The following is a 20,404-nucleotide window of genomic DNA, read 5'->3' as shown; positions in this document are numbered from 1 at the left end:
AGAAGGATGACGCGAGGTTGGCAGTTAATTCTTAGCAAATGGGACGGACATTCGTCAATTTCTTGAATTACAGTTCTGTTTACATTTCTGAGATCACAGCTAATTACCCAGTTTTAAGTTAAAGATTCTGCTTTAATTAATACCATTAGTGGTTTTCGAGTGAAAGGAGATACATTTGAATTCTAAGTCTTGTTCTCACTTTAGAAATCCAGTTTCAGGGGCGCCTGGGTGGCACAGCGGTTAAGCGTCTGCCTTGGGCTCAGGGCGTGATCCCGGCGTTATGGGATCGAGTCCCACATCAGGCTCCTCCACTGGGAGCCTGCTTCTTCCTCTCCCACTCCCTCTACTTGTGTTCCCTCTCTCGCTGGCTGTCTCTATCTCTGTCAAATAAATAAATAAATAAAATCCTTAAAAAAAAAAAAAGAAATCCAGTTTCATCCAACACATCTAATGGAACTATAAGACACTATGCTTAGTCTCACAATGTTCCTGATGAGTCTCCTAGTATTAAAAAAACAAACAAACCATGTATCTATTCCACTTGCCATGATTGGTGACACTTGGCTTCAGTCTCGAAGGAGGGCACAGACACCAGAGATCCAAAGGCCTACTTGAACCTCCACTTGGATTTCTCACAGCTCTCTCAAGTTTAACATATCCCAAAGTGAAATCATCATTTTCTTTACAGAATTTGCTCCCGATCCAGGGTTTCTGGTCTTTGGCAAACAGCACACAGTTGTTCAAGTCAGAACCTGCAAGTTGCTAATTACTACTTGTATAATCCTGGACAAAGTTTTTAACCTCCTTAAGTCTGTGTCTTGTCCTTAAAATGGGGACGAAAACAGGAATGCCTACTTATGGTACTGTTGGGGATTGTATGAGATTCATTAGCGCGGTGCCTGACATATAAAAGCACTTGAGGATGATGGCAATAATGACCAGAAAAACCAAACAACTGCTACTGTTAGTGATCACTCCTTCTACCAGACAAAACCTCTGATGAGGACCCTCCCTCAATAGACGTGGGGCCTGTTTCTATTTCCTAAACATCTCTGCAGTCAATCTACTTCTAACCATTCCCACTGCCCACATCCTAAAGTCACCACCATCATCTTATGTTTCATTGCTAGAAGAAGCTCACTGGTCTCCTTTTATTAATTCTTGCCCTCTTCTACTCGGAAGTGAGAATAATCTAAAATTCTAGTATGAAGTCAGTTTACTGCTTACACTCTACAATGTCTACACTGTCCTTCCATTAAGCCCACACCTATTAACCTGATTTTCTAAGCCTTTTCGTGATCTGGCCCCACTCAATTTCCTGACTCTGGCCACTGTCCCCTTTGTGGTCTGTGTTCTAGATTTACAGGTCTTCCATCAGTTCCTCCAAGGTGCCAAGCACATTCGCCTCTGGGCTTTTCTTCTCCCTGGGATCCCTTCCCGAATCTCTTCTTCCAGGGCTGATCAGCCTTAAGGTCTCAACTTAAATGTTACTTTCTCAGAAACCATCTCTGACACTCTCCACTTCCTCAGCAACACAATCTTTCAGTATGTGCAACACATTCCCAAATGCTTCTTCAGGAGCCGTCTTCCATGAAAGCAGAAATAGTATCAGCTTTATTTACTGCTGTATCTCTGGAATTTTACTTGTTGAATGAACTGGTACATAAATCAATCAACAAATAGGAGAGGAAAGGTGCCCTATAATGAAATATTTGTCTTGGATTCCTGGGGTAGAGGTTCTAAACCCTTGCGATTTCCAGGATGACAGGAGTTTCTTCGTTATTCATGGTGGGCCTTTGGATCACTCCTGAGTTTATGCTAACGAGATGAATCAGGATGGGGCTTGGTCAGAGAAAGACAATGATTATATGGTTTCACTCATTTGTGGAACATAAGGAATAGCAGGGAGATCGGAAGGAGAAGGAAGGGAAGAATGAAGGGGGTAAACAGAAGGGGGAATGAACCACGAGAGACTATGGACTCTGGGAAACAAACTGAGGGTTTCAGAGGGGAGGGGGGTGGGGGACTTGGGCTCGCCAGTGATGGGTATTAAGGAGGGCACATATTGCATGGAGCACTGGGTGTTATATGCAAACAATGAACATAGAACACACACACACAAAAAAAAAGGATGGGGCTTGGTCACCCAAAAGACCTACTGTGTGACTAAAAGTTTAAGGCTTTGAGCCAGCCCAACCTGCGTAAAGGGAGGGGGACTGGAAACTAAGTTCAGTCACAGAGCCAGTGATTCAATGATCATGCTTATATAATGAAACCCCAAAGAAAGCTCTGGACACTGAGCTTCTTGGTTGGTGAACATCAATGTGCAGAGAGAGTGATGCATCCTAACTCCACACCAACGCACAGAGTTCGAAATCCTCTCAGAACTTGCCCTCTGGGTCTCTTTATTTGGCTAGTGTTAATTCCTACCCCACGTAATTAAACTATAATTGTGAGTATAGTGCTTTCTTAAGTTCTAGAAGATGTTCTAGCATATTATCAAACCTGAAGTGGTCATGAGAACCCCCAAATTTGAAGCCAGCAGATCATAAGTGCAGGTGGCCTGGAGACTGCTGAAGTTGCAGTAGGTGTCTGAAGTAGGGGCACTCTTGCTGGGGACTGTGCCCTTGAACCCGCTGAGTCCATCCTAACTCTGGGTGGTTAGGGACAAAATTTGATTGCATTACAAAAGGGATGTTTTGGAAGTGTGTTAAACCCCTAGAAGGCACAACAACCATATCTTGGAAAACAGGGAAGCTCCACCCTCTCTGCAAACTACCATCCCAGCACACTCCTGCAAGCCTTTCCTGTAGACCTCAGCTAACAGCCTCTGGCCTTCCTTGAGCCCGAGCCATTTTATACCTGAGCTACAGGGGTAGGGTAGCAGGGGGAGAGGTGGGTAGTGTTTCCAAACACATGACATTTATCTTTGGTGCTCTCTCAACTAACTTTATTTTGTCCTTCTATTCTTTCGCCCTTTCTCTGCACCCCACTGATCACCAACCTACCACTACGGTTTCCTCTTCAAGTCTCTCCTTTTCCATTTCAAAATGAATTTTCCATGACTTTCACTAACTACAATAGCCATTTCCTCCATGTGACTGATTCAGCAAGAAGTAAACCAGTAATAAACTGAATGTACTAATCCCAATAAGATGTAAATGAAGATATCACCGGCCCTTTCCGAGACATTTTATCTTTTTTTTTTTTAAGATTTTTTTATCCATTCATTTGAGAGAGAGAGAGGGAGTGAGAGCACGAGCAGGGGGGAGGATCAGAGGGAGAGGGAGAAGCCGTTTCCCTGCTGAGAAGGGTGCCCAATACAGGGCTCAGTCCCAGGACCCTGGGATCATGACCTGAGTCGAAGGCCCGACACTTAACTGACTGAAACACCCAGGAGCCCGCTTCAGAGACATTTTAAAAGTGAACTTAATTTTTTTTTTTTTTTTTTTTTTTTTTTGAGAGAGAGAGAGAGAGAAAGCATGTCTGTGGGAGCCGGGAGTGGGGGGTGTGGGGCAGAGAGAAAGGGAGAGAATCTTAAGCAGGCTCTGGGGCTTGATCTCACAACCTGAGGATCATGACCTGAGCCGAAATCAAGAGTCAGATGCTCAACGGACCGAGCCACCCAGGGGCCCCTTCAAGCTAATTTCTAATTAGTAAAGTTCCTGAGGAGAGCAAGAAGGTAGTAAGTAGCTTTATAAATTTCTAAGCCCTCTGAAGAAACAAGACTCTTCTACTTGTAACTTCCTTACTCAGCTGGGACAGGAAAGCTGCACAACCCCTAACAAGTCCCTTCCTTCCTGGAGATCCCAGAAGAGTTTTCCTCAGCCCAGTTCCTGCACCCCCTTGGCTCTCTCTCCTCAGCCTACACCTATATCTCTTCCTTTGATACGCTGGGGACTGAACCACAAGGAAGCCATCTCTGGATTCCAACCCAAATAACCTAGGAGTTTGCCATTTGGAAGCTAACAGGCCCTTTCCCCAAGTAGCTAATACTATTCTTGGGCCTTCTGTTAAGAAGCTTTAAGGACTTAAGTATAAACAGAGATAGAGTAGACTGATCTTAACTATGCATCTCTGCTCAAACCGTATTTTAGGATATATATTCTCAACACTTGACTATTCTCCATCCTAGAACATTCTGGAAAATACAGGTTTTAGGGGAGAAAAATGGAATACATATACCTTCCAAGTATTTCCTATAATCCATAGGTTGCATGAGCAAGGGTAACAAAAATGTATGTTTGCATTTAGCCAAAGAGAAAGGAAGGACAGTAATAAAAAAATAATCTATCAAATATATAAGTAGAGCAAGTATTCCCTTACAAAGGGCTCAGGAAGAAAGAGGATAGTGAGTTCTAGTCCAGCTTTTGCAATCACTAATTTTTTGCAATTAATTGACTTTTATTATCCATACAATGTTGGATCTATACTATTTTATTATCTATACTATTGTTATTGTCTATACTATATCTTTACTATTATTAATACTATACTATTAAAATGATGCCTCTTGGGGCACCTGGGTGGCTCAGTCGGTTAAACGTCTGCCTTCGGCTCAGGTCATGAACCCGGGGTCCTTGGGACGGAGCCCCATGTAGGGGGGTCCCTGCCCAGCAGCGAGTTGGCTTGTCCCTCGTCCTCTGCCCTTCCCCCCATGCCCCGCTCGTGCTCTCTACCTGCTTCTCTCTCTCAAATAAATAAATAAAATCTTTTTAAAAAATGATGCCTCTTAATAAAATCATGGCACTGCATACAGACGTGAAAAAGTCAATGGACAACACACAGTCGTGAATACACTAAGCCAACACAGCATCACATCAGCCTGTACCAACCAATTCTCTTGATTCTGCAACTTACACAAAGCACGACAGTATGCGTGGAGAAGACCCTGACAGCCTTTGGCATAGGGAAATTCTCGGTCTGGGATGCATTAAGAGCTTGAATAAAGCAATGATTGATTTTTTTAATGAATCACAAACTAAATAACTATTTTTTCCCAAGAGGACCTTTTTATTTTTCTTCTAGAATAAATAATGTCACTTTTTAAAGGTTAAAAAAGTCATAGTAGGGGAATTTGAAAAAGCATTATTTGTGGCATACTTCAAATCCAAGGCTACTCTTTCGGCCTTGGTAAACTACGCCTTCTGCAATGTATTGTGCAAAGTCCTCCAAACCCATCTGGAGCGTGCCTGAGAATCTCTCCTGAGGAATCAAGTAAGTAAGCATTATAGCAATCGCATTTTGTTAACCGATTGTTTGCTTATTCAAAGCAGTATTGATGTCATTTTCTCTAAATAGTTCAAGTTTTTTAAGCTTGCTCAAATCTGTGTTTCTTGGCATTTGCCTGAAAGAAGACAGCAGATGCTTACTTATTTTACATAACAGTTAAGAATCCCACTTCTCCACCTTAAGCATTTATAGTCTTATCAAGTTACTGTGACCTTTCTGTATAAATTCAGACAATTCATAGCCATTTTCTCCCCACTTATCTTACTGAAAACTTGATGTTTCTTTCATGACAAAGGGCTTTAGCATTTTCCTTTGTAATTCTGACAATACTAATTTTCTTTATTAAGCACTGACTATATACTTTGGTGGTTAAGGCTAGTCAAAGAAACAGCCTGGTGACTTATTTTTCCTTTTATCATTACCGGTTTCATTAATACTCAGTAGAAAAAATTCCTTCCTATGCCTTCATATAGATTGCAAGGTCTTACTAGAAATCGATCTACATGCTTATTACTTTAGGAAATGTTAGAAAGGTGCGACTGACATTAAGCAGAGGAGGAAAGAGAACAAATAAGATTATTTCCCCCTTACAGGACAGAGATGGAGGTATGTGGGATCTGGCTGAGGAGGAGAGAGAAGGTGAAGGAGCTACATACCCAGGGAATTATAAGAAAAAGACACTAAGACGGCCCTCCCAAACAAGCTCTACAGTGTCATATCCACACTAGAGATTAGAGTCGAAATATGACCTGGTGATAACATGTAGCTCATAAAGGTGTTTTATGTTTACATTTAAGGTGTTTTAATAGTTCCCTCAAAAACCTTGACAAATTAAAATTACAATGCAATATAAGTATATCTGCCAATAACTGTCAATAATTATGTACACTTTGGGACACGCGGGTGGCTCGGTCAGTTAAGCGTCTGCCTTTGGCTCAGGTCATGATCCCAGGATCCTGGGATCGAGTCGTACATCGGGCTCCTTGTTCAGTGGGGAGCCTGCATCTCCCTCAGCCTGCTGCTCCCCTTGCTTGTGCTCGCTTGCACATGTGCTCTCTCTCTCTCTAATAAATAAATAAAATCTTTAAAAAAATAATTATGTACACTTTATGATTAAGGAGACAGTTGTGGTAGAGTAGGAAGAAGACGAAGCATATAGCCAGTTAATAAGGTAATGTATGTGAAAATGGTGCTATAGACTTGAAAGGATCATGCAAATATTAGTTACAAGTATTTTTATTATTGATTTGTCACCAAATAGAAATTTAAAACAAAGTTGTGTGTGTGTACGTGTCAATCAGTATTCAATCAGAACAGTGTGATTACAGTAAAGCATTAAGGCAAGGTCTCTCGACCCCAGCACTGCTGAGATTTCAGGCGGGGTCTTTGCTGTGGGGGCTGCCCCATGCACTGTAGGGTGCTTGGCATCGTCCCTGATCCTCACCCACGCAGGGCCAACACAACTTCCGCCATCTCCTCCCTCAATTAGTGACAGCTAGAAATGTCTCTGGACATTACCAGGCAATGCAAAACTGCTCCTGGCTGAAAACCATGTTAAAGCATAAGACAAATGTAGAAATTATGGCTCTCCCACACAAACTGAGGATGAGAAGACAGCCAACAGGAACTAGAGCGAACATGTCCCTCACTGGGCACATATGGCTACTGAACGCTTAAAATGTGGCTAATCTGAACTGAGATATGCTATAAACTTACCATACACGCTAGATTAGAAGACTTAGATGAGAAAAAGAATGCAAGATATTTTAATAAATTTTTATATGCTTCTCCTTCTGGAACCTCCATAATGCAAATTAAAAAAAAATAAAATAATTTTTTATGTGGATTACATGCTAAAGTGATACTTTGGATACAGTGGGTTAAAATAAAATACATTATTAAAATTATCTGTTATTATTTACTTTTGAAAAACGTGGCTACTAGAAGTTAAAATTACACACGTGGCTCATGTTATATTTCTATATTTCTATCAGACAGTGTTGAAATTGTGCAAAAAACTATCCCTCCTTCATGCTATATTTTCCAGGCAGCCTTTGATGACAAGGCAGGGAACTAAAAGAGCTCTGTCCTCAGTTTTCTCCTTACATTCTCTATATTCCCCTTGGATGACCTCTAGTCTCGATGCTTCGATGAGATTACTACATATAGACAACTAATCTCCAAACTTTTTCTCCTATTAAAAGCTCTACTAAAACCTAGATCCAGGGCACCTGGCTGGCTCAGTTGGTAGAGCATGTGACTCTTGACCTTAGGGTCATGAGTTTGAGCCCCACACAGCCCCACTAAAAAGAATAAATAAACTTAAAAAGAGAGAGAGAGAGACCCCTACGTTTAAAAAAATAATATGAAATAAAACCTAGATACATATACCCAACTATCAACTTATCAACTCCACCTGGACATTCTGGAGAAACCCCAAACTTAAATGATCCTCATTCCAAAAGAGATTCCTCCAGGAGTTCCCATTTTAGTAAATGGCCTCATTGACTAGGTTCTCAATCCAGAAACCTCAAAGTCGTCCATGACTTCTCTCTTCTCCTTCATCCCACTTGCAATCTCTTGCCAAGTTCAGCTTCATTTACTTCCTAAATATTTCTGGAATCCTCCTTTCTCCTACCTCACTGGCTAGGCCAAGTCACCATCACTTCCCCTATATCAACTCCCTCTTCCCTTTACACTCTTATTACACCCTGCCCTGCTCTTCTCAAAAGTCTTTCCTATTAGACATTATACTATGTGAGGTCAGGCACTTTCTTGTTCATTTCTGTGTCTCTAGTTCTTTGACGAATGAATGAATGAATGAATGAATGGGTAAAGAGGGTACAAACTGCTAACTCACAGGTTGCAATTTACTAAGGAACTAGACTACAAAAACAATGGTTCCATTATCATATGAGGCCTGGAAAATACCAGTCTTCATGTCTAAATGCAGCACTGATGTGTTGATACATGTCCTAGGATTCTAGAAGTAGAGAAAAGGTGCTTGGGAACGATTTGCCCTGTACTCTCATCCTTAACAGATCTCTCTTTGTGCCTAAACTCACACTGTAAACCTTCTATATGCTAAGTCGGGAAAGAACAGCTGAAGAGTGCCTTTTATAATCCTCTAGCCCTGTGGGAAAATGATGCCTGACATTTTCCATCTTCAATGTCATAGTCCCAGAGTATCAACAGTTTCAAAGCTACCCAGTGAAAAGAAGTTAAGAGTTATGTGAAGCTTAAAACAATCATGAACTATTTCTGAAAGAAAATTATTCTCCAAGATTACAAGTTCAAGGTAAGTCTCTTCTCATTAGGGAATCTCAATCTACCTCCGTGCCTAAGCCAGCCTTTGTCCCCCAGTCCACACATGACTAGTTTGAAAGGGGTGAGGACAGACTATGGCAGTATCTATCCTTACTAGTAAGTTACAGCGGCTAATGATTAGGAAGTCAAGAACTTTATAGATGTTAGTGGTGTTCTGGGTTTTCCAGAACTAGGCTAAGGAATCGGAACTTGTAAAAGAGTCCAGGCAATATATGTATTTAGAGAAGAAGATGTAGACACAAAGGCAAAAATCAGACCTGTGTCTCCATTCACCTTTTGCCATGGGCTCTCCCAGAAGTGGGACAGTAGCGATGTGGGTAGGGAAATGGACCAGGAAGGAGCTGAAGCAGATAGCATGTCAAAGCCAGAGGGAACTGCAGGTCTAAGGGCACTAGATAGGCTATGTATGTTTAACTCTTTTCTTTTATTGCCTTATGCAGGAATTATATAAAAGACCATTCTTTTATAGTATGAGGAAGGGAGGTGGTCTTGACTAAAGAAATGTTAGGAAACGTTTAAGTATTTTCTCTTTTTTTTTCCCTCCCTTGATAACCCCCAAAAGAAAATGATGGCAAATTGCCAAGTTAACACCAATTTAGCCAGTGGGATAAAGAGATTTAGTGAAGAAGCAATGTTTTTCTGAACTAGATACTCTGCTTCTTTCTGGAAAGGACTTGAAAAACGGTGGGTAGCTTTCCAAAGCCCACTTTTCCATAATAATTTCCAACACTTGCCCTACCTCAGTAAAAGCAATGGTTTTTCGTAATGAGAGCAAGGCAGCTGAGGTATAACAAAAGGGAGTAGTAGACTCGGGAAAAACAAACAGAATCCCCAGTTGTATCGCTCGGTCTTCATGCAACCTTAGGCAAGTCTCTCAGCCACGTGTTCTCAGCTGGGATGATCTCACTCCCAAAAGAACAAAAACTGGTTCAAGGGTGGGCAGTGTGAGATCTTATGCTTTGCCTGTTGAAGCACAGAGATACATATAGTACATAAATAAGACATACAGTGTACCTGTGGTGTTAAAATTTCATAAGAAGGAAGATTAGGGGAAAATAATGTCTAAAAAGCTTCCTTGGGTAAGAGGAGGGTAGTAATAAACAGAAGGCTGAGAAATACTTCCCTTAGCCTTCATTTCCTCAACTGTCAAAGAGGGTCAGCATTACCCACCTTAAAGAATTATTATGCTATAACTGTATCTAAACACACACAAAAGAGGGGCACCTGGGTGGCTCAGTCGGTTAAGCAGCTGGCCCTTGATTTCGGCTCAGGTCATGATCTCAGGGTCCCAGGATCAAGCCCTGCATTGTGCTCTGAGATCTGCAGGGAGTCTGCCTGAGATTCTCTCCCTCTCCCTCTGCCCCTTTCCCAGTTAACATGTGCACACGCACGCATGCGCTCTTCCTCTATGTCTCAAATAAATTTTTAAAAATACGTACATACATACAAAAGAGAATGAGAGATGGAAAATAAAGCAGGCAGAGAAAATAACCAAAATTGTAAAAACAGTAATTAAATTTTAACTAAAAACAAAGATCCAAATGTATATAATGTCATCTAACAATTAATTGCATTAAAAAGACAATTTTCTTCTCACTACTCATTTTACCAAATGAATACCTAAGATCCAAAAAGAAAACATAGTCATAGTAAAAGTCAAATAAAAAGTGCAAGACAAATCTATAAATGTGGCAAAGATACGAACCTAAAACACCAATTTTAAGATCTGCCAAGCTTGTTTTAATTTTATCATAAATATCTTCTGATGCAAAGTCAACAGCAATGGTCCTTGTTTCCACTTTGAATTTTTCTCCTAGGAAAAAAACACACACAGAGAGAAGGAAAATTATAACATGGCAATTAAGATTAAAGCATTTGATGACATTACCTTTCCAAACTCTTTCCCCGTCCCAATTTGATGTGAAATTTAGACCAGAACCATGTCAAGCAATCATGAAACCATCTAAGAGGTGACACAGAGTCAACACAATAATTCTGCAATAAAAACTCCAATGTTGTTACAGAGCTGGCTGACTGTTCCTTAATCAGTTCCCCTTCTATAGATCAATAATGACCTTTTTTGACCCTTAGGTACAAATAATAAACATGATTCGTATCATAATGTTATATATTCTTTAAATATCACTGGTCTTGTGATTTTTAAAGAAGATTTTAATTATTTATTTATTTGACAGAGAGAGAGAGACAGCCAGCGAGATGAAGAAGATGTAGAAGAGAGAGAAAGAGAGAGAACACAAGCAGGGGGAGTGGGAAAGGAAGAAGCAGGCTCCCAGAGGAGGAGCCTGATGCGGGGCTCCATCCCATGACCCTGGGATCAGGCCCTGAGCCAAAGGCAGACGCTTAATGACTGAGCCACCCAGGCGCCCCATGGTTTTGTGATTTTAATTGCAAACTGATGCTTCATAATTTCAGACAGAAGTCTTTACATTGCAAAATGTTTTAAAGTGTGATATATAAAGTCCATCTTATTAAAACAGAAAGAAAATGAATACGACCGTCGTGGAATTTAGGGCCTTGGTTAATAGTTAACCACATTAAAAAAAGCCACACAAAATGCACAGTCACAGAGCCACAAAGTGACAGAAGACAGACCTCGGTGCTCTGTGCTCAGGAGGACTGAAGTACACACAGAGCTAAGGGAAATCACACGTTGAGAAATGGGACTCTGGGGAAACCAGACTTACTGAAGTAATGTAGAATGTGTACTTTCGCCCTCCCTCATGAGCCCATTTGAGAAGGCATGGACTGTGAGGTCCCCCAGACACGGGTACCAATTTTAATTTCATACCTACTTGCTGAATGACTTTGAGCAAGTCACATATTCTCCATGAGCCTCAGCATCCTCTCCTGAAAATGAAAGTAATGCTACCCAACCTATGATTGGAGGCTCTAGTGGTATCTGGTGGTATACAGAGGGCACTGCATAAATGTTAAGTCTCCTCTCTCCTTCACTAACCCCGCTCTCACTTTCCTTAGTGTAGTTCAGGTGGCTAAGAATGTTTACTCTTTGGAAATTGATAAAATTCAAAAGAACTAATTTAAAAATCCTGCTTCCAAAAAATAAATTTTTCTTCATTTGAAGTCGATGTTGGCGCATCACAGAATCTGCACCGTTAATCCACAGAGGACATTACTGTTCTGGATTTAAAAGTTCTGCCTACAACTGAAGAGCAGGCTCACAAGAGATCTGTTGCTTAGTCTCAGTGAAGAGTACTGACCTGAGGTAGGAATCCATGAATAAACTGGAGAGGAGACTATGTGACCTAGAAAATACCGTATCTGGTGTTGGGGCCACCTGGGTAGCTCGGTCAGTTAAGCGTCTGCCTTTGGCTCAGATCATGATCTCGGCATCCAGGGATTGAGTCCCGTATGGTATTCTCCGCTCAGAGGGGGGGGCTGCTTCTCCCCCTCCCTCAGCTGTTCCCTCTGCTCCTTCTCTCTCTCGCTCACTCTCTCAGATAAATAAATAAAATCTTAAAAAAAAAAAAAAAGCCATATTTGGTGTTAAAGGCACACTTACTATTCCAGGATAAATAGTTATTGTATGTATTCATGTAATGGAGAGCCACAGACCGAGCTGTCACTTCACAAAAGCTCATCCAACAGGTCGTATTATAAATGCTTCCCAGGATTTACCACCAGTAAATAGAGAACACTGCCCTTATTAGAGCCACAGATTCACAAGAAAAAAAGACTCAAATCAAAAGGCTGAAGGGTACCCTTTATTAAATGTAAAACTTCGTTCAGGAATGAAATGAGATAAATTTATCTATTTATTTTGAGAAAAACAAAATATGTTTCCACACAAGTGCTATATACTGACATGTAAGAAAATTCTCTCTAGTAATAAAAGCCACCTTGCAACTCCTGAATCAAATTTACTCTTTTAAATCTCACAGGATTTGGGGAATGTACTTACAATGTAGAGTCTTGTATAGATAGTCTGCTAAACATATTCAGAGACCCTTTTGGAAAGAATGTCATTTTATTTAATAAGAACCCTCCAGTAAGCTTTTCTTTGTACTCACATTAGGATAAGCAAAATGGCTTCTGATGCAAGCTTTTCAAGATAAATCCCAATTTGAACTTGTACCTGGATGACCCTGAGTCACATCCTAGTCCAGTTAGCACTGCTGTTCTACCTCGTCTCCACTGCCTCCATCGTGAGCTGCTGCTTCGGCAGTGCAGGGCTGTCTGACCGCGTCCTCCACCCCCTCACACGCTTCCAGAGCTCCATCTGGCTTGCGGTAAGAGTCACAGTCTGTGGCAATGGACTAATATCGCTCTGAACTGACCTCCACCTCCCGACTCTCCCCACTGTCCCCCACTGTCCCTGGCTCTAGCCACACAGGCCCTGAGCAATTCTCTCAGACAGAGAGAGAGAGAGCATGCGTGCACGTGATGGGGGTGGGGAGGAGGAGCAGAGGGAGAGGGACAAGCAGACTCCATGCTGAATGCAGAGCCAGTCACAGGGCTTGATTCCAGGACCCTGAGATCTTGACCTGAGCCTAAATCAAGAGTCTGATGCTTAACAACTGAGCCACCCAGGTGCCCCCTGAGCAGTTCTCTAAACTCAGAACGTCCCCCAAACACATTCAGGGCTTCACTAACTGTTCCCTCTGCCTGGAATGCTCCTCTGCATCCCTTGTTTCTCTTGGGTCTTTAGGCAAATGTTACCTCTTCAGGGAAGCCTTCCTTGACTACTTTTAAAAAACTGCAAGCACTCCTCCACCAGCACCCCCTATCCCCCCTCCCTGCTTTATTTCATTCCATGGCACTCAGCCACCCTCTAATACACTATGTGCCTCAATAACACGTGTGTGTTTGTTGTCCGCCTCCAACAGAATTAAGCTTTGTGAAGACAACAGCTTGGGTCTATTTTGTTCAGTTGTTCAACAATATCACAAAGGATCCAGGGTCTTTCCTCCCTCCTCTCTTATTCCCTTAGTCTGGCTCCCCTCTTGATTTCACGGGGGCCAATGCCCCTCCAAGTATCCCATACAGACGGCAACGTGCAGTGGCAGAAATGGGACATCCTTTATATTTCCCTTTTATAGAGTGAGGAAAATTTCCCCCAGAGAGTCCAGAAAACTCCCCTCACATTTCCTTTCCCAGAATTATGAGATATGCATGCTCTTGACCTGGCCCATAGATGGGCTTTGAGGATTCCATGAACTGCCCCCATTACCATCACCAAGTTGTGTGAGACAAAGACAGCAGCATGTACATAAGAATAGGACAGGACATACTTTTCTCTCTCGGTCCAGGCAGTCAGGAGAGGCAGTCAGGAGAGAATTTTAATGAGTGTTCCAAAAAGCAGAGGAGGGAGGTACTTGGCTTCCTTAGGGAACTGAGGAAATAAACCTAGGCATCTTCCCCTTTCCCATAACCAACCCTCATCTGACCCTGCAGCCAACGCAGATGAACGGATATCCTCTAATTTAAGGATGCAGTAAAGTACCTGAAACAGAAGTGGGTACCATATACCCATAATACAGTCTTCATTTCCACCTTCACCACCTCCCTAAACACAGGCTCTTCATAAGACTACCCGTTCACACCACTCAGCAATCACCAACTGCTGGGGAAGAGTAAGAACTTCATCAAAACCTTCGGACAGGTTACTTTTGAGTACTTGGATCCTTGCCCACCACAAAGGCGCAAGGGATGACAGCTATAAGTAAGTTAAAACCAATATACTGTAAGTGTAGAATAAAGATACACAAACAAGTGAACTTGGGTGTTCCAATGGAAAGACATAGCCCCTCAAATGTCCCTTCAAGGAAATTCTGGTTGCCCCAGCTTCCAGAGGATCATCAGCAGACAGCGTTCAGGTTATCAGTCCTTTCGGGGATTGCCTTGGCTTCAGAGAGCTGCCTGGACCAAGATCCATGCCTCTCCCATAACGTCCACATCCAATGACTGATCAAGGTGGGAGTATAAAGCCAGTGGACAGAATGTACCTGCTAGCTTCTGATTCAAAAATTATGGTCTATTCACTATCCTATTTTCTGTTCTTTCATAATGCCCTACTTATAATTATTCTAGCTTTAAGACAAGTTTTAATATTTCTAGTGGTGTAATGCTCCTTCATTATTATTCTTTCAAAAGTTTATTGGTTATCCTTACTTGTTTAGTCTGTTTTCACTGGGGTTACATTAAACATTTCAATTAAATTTATGAAGGATGACAAGGTGGCATTCCCTCCCGGCTCCCCATTTACTCAATGTTTCACAGTAAAATCTTGTGGTTGTAAATTCTTAAAGAAATTAAAGAACTAAACAATGCCATTATTAGAATATTACACACCGTTATGCAAAGATACTCAACGCTGTTGATTATTCCTACTGTCAAACCACTTGGTATTTGAAATTGGATAGGCTGGCATCCTGCTCCTTATAATTGTGGCCAAATACAATCATGCCCTCCTCCCTTTTTGCAGATTGAAGTGATTCTGAGATGGTCTTCGCCCACTGTTTCTCAGCCTAGTGGTGAAGACCAAGAAGCAAAAAGCTGATGAGTGGTATGAGCAGTTCAAGGCAGTCAACTCACCAGAAATGGAGACAGAAAATCAGCTCTGGCTTGCGGGGAATGAGGCTACGAAATAGCTGGGATGATACCATTATTCCCTTTTTATCTACTAGTCCACTGAAAGCTACCCAAATACAATGGTAGAATAAAAGAAAGAAGTATTATTTATAACTATAGAGCTATTTAATACTGAATATCCTCACAGCTTCAAGCCATTCCACCACTTCCAAGCATGGGTGGCCTGCTCCTGTAGTCACATGGCTGATTTTTACTCAGTGGATTGTAAATTAGTTCAAGGTCAAGTCTGGAAAGGGCAGAGAAGAAACTGTACTTATAAGTAGTCTCAAGATGCTGCTAACAACTCTCAATATTAAAACTAACACATTTTTAGGTTCATGCCTAGAAAGGTCGTGAATATTCAGAATAGCCTTATGTTTAACATACTTCTAGGTCGGACCATCATTATTTTTCTTTTGCTCAACAAATTGACATCTCTTAAATTTAACAGTCTTTCCCTAAGAATAATTGTATAGGTCTTAGAAAGACTCCTCATTTTTCCTCTGGGTGCCTGGGAAAAGAGGGTCTGGGAATGTCAGAAGAGAGATCTAATCTCCATAGACTCATGTATTATTTATAATTTTTCCATTAATAAAACCAAAAATAATATATTAATTCTCCTTTGTCCCTACATCTGCTCCAAATAAATAATCTGTATTTACCCTAAGTTTCAGGTACTATCCATTAGGAAATTCTTATTACAGTCCTCCCTTCCCCATTCTTTCTATATTACAAATTTCATCATTTAAGATTCAAGTTATGTCACTAGTCCTGTGGACTGTCTTTTCAGGATTCCCATTTCCTCCAAGGAAAAACTACTTACTTACTCTCTCGGCTATGTTCCCAGAGACCTTCTATATAACCTTAGTAAACACCATAATATATTATGCAAACAGTCTATTTCTTAACAAACACAGATCATTCTCTGTCATCTTTGTATATCCAGCACCCAGCACAATGCCTGGCACATAGCAGAGGTCACTCAAATGTCTGCTGAGTGAGTGAATACATCGAGGTTGACACAGCCGATTTATTAAAATCATCTTCTCAGTAACTTCTTAAACTCTTCCCCACAGAAATAAAACTATGTGCTGGTAAGAGATGTCCATTATGAGGCATAACAACATAAAGTGCTTACTATTAGGCATTTTAAAGCATTAAGATAAATTGAGAAACAACTCAGTCTCTCCATTTGTCCTGCATGGGTTCGACTATCATTCTCACAGAGGCAGAAACATTTTAGAGTTGTAGGAAACCATCCAGTCTCATGAATAAAGTACTCTAGATGCTTGACTCAGGGCACAGGAGATGAAGGTTGAAGATATTTTAGTCACGGACCACTCTCCCTATCCCCAGTCCTGAAAAAGATAATTAGGGGAGAGGAGAGACTCTTGGGGAAATAGTACTATATTCAACACCTACCAATTTTAGCTTCTAAACTCTAAACTCATTAAATGCAATTTAGAACCATAAAAATGTATTGCATGTTTTTTAAAAACCCCTCTGTTTTCACATAAAATGTTTGAGTATTTAGAGATGTAAAAAACACAATGAGTCTTTTGTACTTTCTCTAATTTTAAGGGGAAAACAAAGAACAAAATGTCCCCTAACTAAATTCTCTCTACTTCCCTCCTTTCACTATTTTCCTTTTTTGACCCCAGTCCTTACCATCTCCCTCCTCCCCTACCCCTCAGGGCGAGATATCTCCCCACAGAGAAAGCCTCCCTTGTGTAGCTATGGAGAAACGGTGATTGTGCCCTAGAAGGGAATAATTCATCTGACTCCATTTTTAAAGACCCATTTAATTATAAGTATCAGAGATGCTACACAAATAATGGTCCATTTCTTTTTTTTCATTGCCCTTGAAAACACTCTTATGATCATTTTAATCTCATATGAAGAGACCCACTTTCAGTCAAATAAAAAAAAAAATCTATCATAGCATCACCAGGATTATATCCCAAACCAAGTATTTCTTTATTTTAAGCCAAAGTTATTGTATTTTATTCATTACAGGTTATTTAACAAGAACAACCAACTGAAATAAATAAAAACCACATACAATGCAAATTTGTTCTATTGATAGCATATGAGTAGGTTCCATTCTTTTGAAAGGCCTGAGTTCGACACTAGGTTCAGGTGGGCAAAGCACCTTTGAAAAAATTTTCAAATAAGGATGTTTATTTTCTACACTTAGGAAAAAAACAAAACAAAACAAAAGGCCTGCTAATGGAAACATTTGAATTTTATGTTCTGAGGTGAGAAAAATGCAAAAAATATTCCTAACATTACTAAAGATTCCAGGATGATGTCATTAATACTGTGTAATAGGAGTGTTTGTGGGCCCCCCCCCCAAATTCATGTGTTGAAGCCCTACCCCCCATGTGATGGTATCTGGAGGTGGGACCTTTGGGAGGTAACTAGGTTTAGATGAGGTCATGAGGGTGAGGTTCTCCTGATGGAATTAGTGTCCTTCTGAGAAGAGGAAGACAGAGACAGCTCTCTCCCCACATGCACACACCAAGGAAAGGCCATCTTCTCACAGTGAGAAGGCAGCCATCACAGGGGCCCTCACCAGGAACGGAATCTGCCAGGACCTTGACCTTGGACTTCCAAGCCTCCAGAACTGTGAGAAATAAATGTGTGTTCTTTAAGATACAAGTGTGGACTATGACGTTTTGTTACAGCAGCCCGAGCTGACCAAAACAGAGTTTGTTCAAAAAAGCATGGGATGCAGTTAGAGGCCCTGGACTTGGCTGCCAACTCAGCCACTTGTTGGCTGAGGGCCCTTCACTCAAGCCGTTTGACCTGCAGGAATCCCCTTACCACAAGAAATAATACCCACCCTGCAGAGTTCTTATGAGTACGTGAGAATGTATTGCGGGGAACTGTCAAGTCTTATACAAATGTTTGCAATTTGTAGATCCGCCAGCATCTACAAAGATGACCATATCACGTACAGTTTTTTTTTCCCTGAACAGCACAGGCTGCCATACATATTTCCTGTATCATTCATTCTTTCCTCTTTGCATCACCTGCATGTCTATTATTCAAACTGAAGATGCACATCCAACTCTACTTTAAGAAGTGATTTCTTTATTACTGTATTATTCATGGAATCGATGGTCATGACAAACTATTTTTAGCAACACCTCCCATGTCCAAGTATTTCTTTGACTCTATCTGCCTGTAATTAACCTTTGAATTACTCTGTTTTATCGGTTCCAAAAGGCAAATTTTTCTCACTTTTTTGTCTCTGAAATCAGGATGCCATACAATTGATGGCATGCCAGTTTAACAGGTGATTTTTCTTTCTTAATGTTTACAAGCGGCCTCATTGTTTCATGATCACTGGTGTCTCAGATTTGATGAAAGAACCTGAGAACCCTGCTGACAGTCTAGCCTTCTCTTTAATGTCACAAAATGAACCGAGGACAGCTTCCAAACCCAAGATCCTCTGGTATTCCAGTGCTTACTCCACCAGCACCCCTAGTCGCAAAGGCAGATGTCGCATCCTAAACTAAGACCCCAAACCTCAGCATACGCTCATTCATTTATTCAGGGGCACAGGCATTTGCAACCAGAAAAGCCTCTCACTCTCAAAATTGTCAGCTACGAGGAGTGTCCATGGCTGGATTTTTCTTTGCCACCACACACTCAGAGCCCAACGGGACCTGATTCACTATGGGAGCTCAATATATATGTTATGACTAAGCAAATTCAAGAAGTACATGTTGAACAGTGACCGCTTGTCAGATTTTACCCTGAGTACAATAGCAGGTACTCTCAAATAGGTCATATTTGGGTGAAGGAGATATGTGTGAACCCAACTGTTGCTCATTTATATGAACGAAGAGTGCAAAGAGAAAGCGACTCACTCTTGCAGAGTAGGATTTTAAACAGGAGGTGACATTTGTGTTGCGTCCTTGTGTAGGAATTGGCCATGCAGAGAAGCGGGAGAAGTAGGCAGAGGCAGAAAGTGGGGGAAAGGAAAAGCATGTTCTAAAAATCCCTGTGGATGGAGTATGTAGTGCACAGGGAGGAAAGAAAATATTCTGTAGCAAGAAACTGAGAGAGGTTTTATGTGCCAAGATAACAAACAAGACTAGTGACATAATTCGTGGGGCCCAATGCAAACAGAATAAAAACGTGGGGCCCCTTGTTCAAAATTATTAAGAATTTCCAGGTGGCCACAGCAGAGCATGTGCCCTTCGAAGTGGGAAGGCAGAGGCCACACACCTATGAAGGCAGCCCTATAAGGAGGCTACTAACCTGAAAAGTGACAGGATCACACTTGTACTTTAGGAAGGAAACGACAATGGGAGAGGAGAGGACACACAGCCTGTTATAAAAAGTGGTGGGCAACAAGGAGAGAACCCAGCAGCTGCTGCTTTAGTCCCATGAGAAAGGAGGGCCCTACAGAGAGAGGCAGGTGGGCTGGGAGAGACTTCTGAGTTAGAGTCTGATTAGACATACAGCTTTAGGGAGGGAGGACACAATGGTTTTATCCGTTTGGTTTAGAAATCTGGTTAATAACTATCATATCTTAGAGCTACAAGAGTCTTCATAGTTTTGCATCTGGGGCAACGTTCCTGTAATTATGTTTCAGGGTTTTTTAAAATCATAAAAAAATGTTTGCTATTTTTTAGTAAAGCGAGTTTTTTCTTGAGGTAGCTTACTTAACTCTCTTTGTTGGCTTAAAAAATGAAATTACTACCAATGAGATTTGGGCCAGAGTTGACCAATTTTACACACAGGATTACTGTGAACTAAAAACCAAGTTGGCAAGCAAAAGATATATTTCTTGTAACCCTCCATATATTCCTCCCTTCATCTTTCAAGAAGAAAGATAACTAAAATTAATTAGAAGTCAAATATCACACAGTACCTTCTAAAAATTCTGATGGAGCTACTTTTTTTTTTTTAAGCAACCACTTTTTATTTTAACCTGTCACTTTGTTCTCACAAGATTCTGTTGTGGTTTTGTGAAATCCTGCCACAGGAAAAAAAGTATTCTTTTCAAGATCTGGGTCTCTCATTTTGGTATTTAGAAAAAGGAAGCTTAACAGTTGCTTTTATTTCCTAAAAAAAAAAAAAGGAACTTTTGAAAAAATTACCATAAAATTTAAAATATCAGCTATTGAAATGAATATTTACTTTATGGCAATTAACACTTTGAAGATAAATATAGTTCAACAACATTTTGCCAAGAGTAGAACCATCTTTCTGTTCAACA

The 20,404-nt window shown here is 41.0% G+C and overlaps 1 protein-coding gene across 1 annotated transcript in view; it reads right to left on the bottom strand.

Moving 5' to 3' along the window:
* The window catches only part of HSD17B12 (hydroxysteroid 17-beta dehydrogenase 12), a 158,089-nt gene that overhangs the window by 50,699 nt on the left and 86,986 nt on the right, over nt 1–20,404 (bottom strand). Inside the window, exon 4 of the mRNA XM_045808781.2 lies at nt 10,265–10,372. Coding sequence (XP_045664737.1) covers nt 10,265–10,372 — 108 coding nt within the window. The remainder of the gene's footprint in view (nt 1–10,264; nt 10,373–20,404) is intronic.

Source organism: Ursus americanus, chromosome 24, assembly GCF_024610735.1.
Source record: "Ursus americanus isolate L20-20 chromosome 24, mUrsAme1.1.p, whole genome shotgun sequence".
Taxonomy (NCBI): domain Eukaryota; kingdom Metazoa; phylum Chordata; class Mammalia; order Carnivora; family Ursidae; genus Ursus; species Ursus americanus.
Note: the sequence above shows the minus strand (reverse complement) of the source record. Positions and strands in the feature narration are given on the sequence as shown.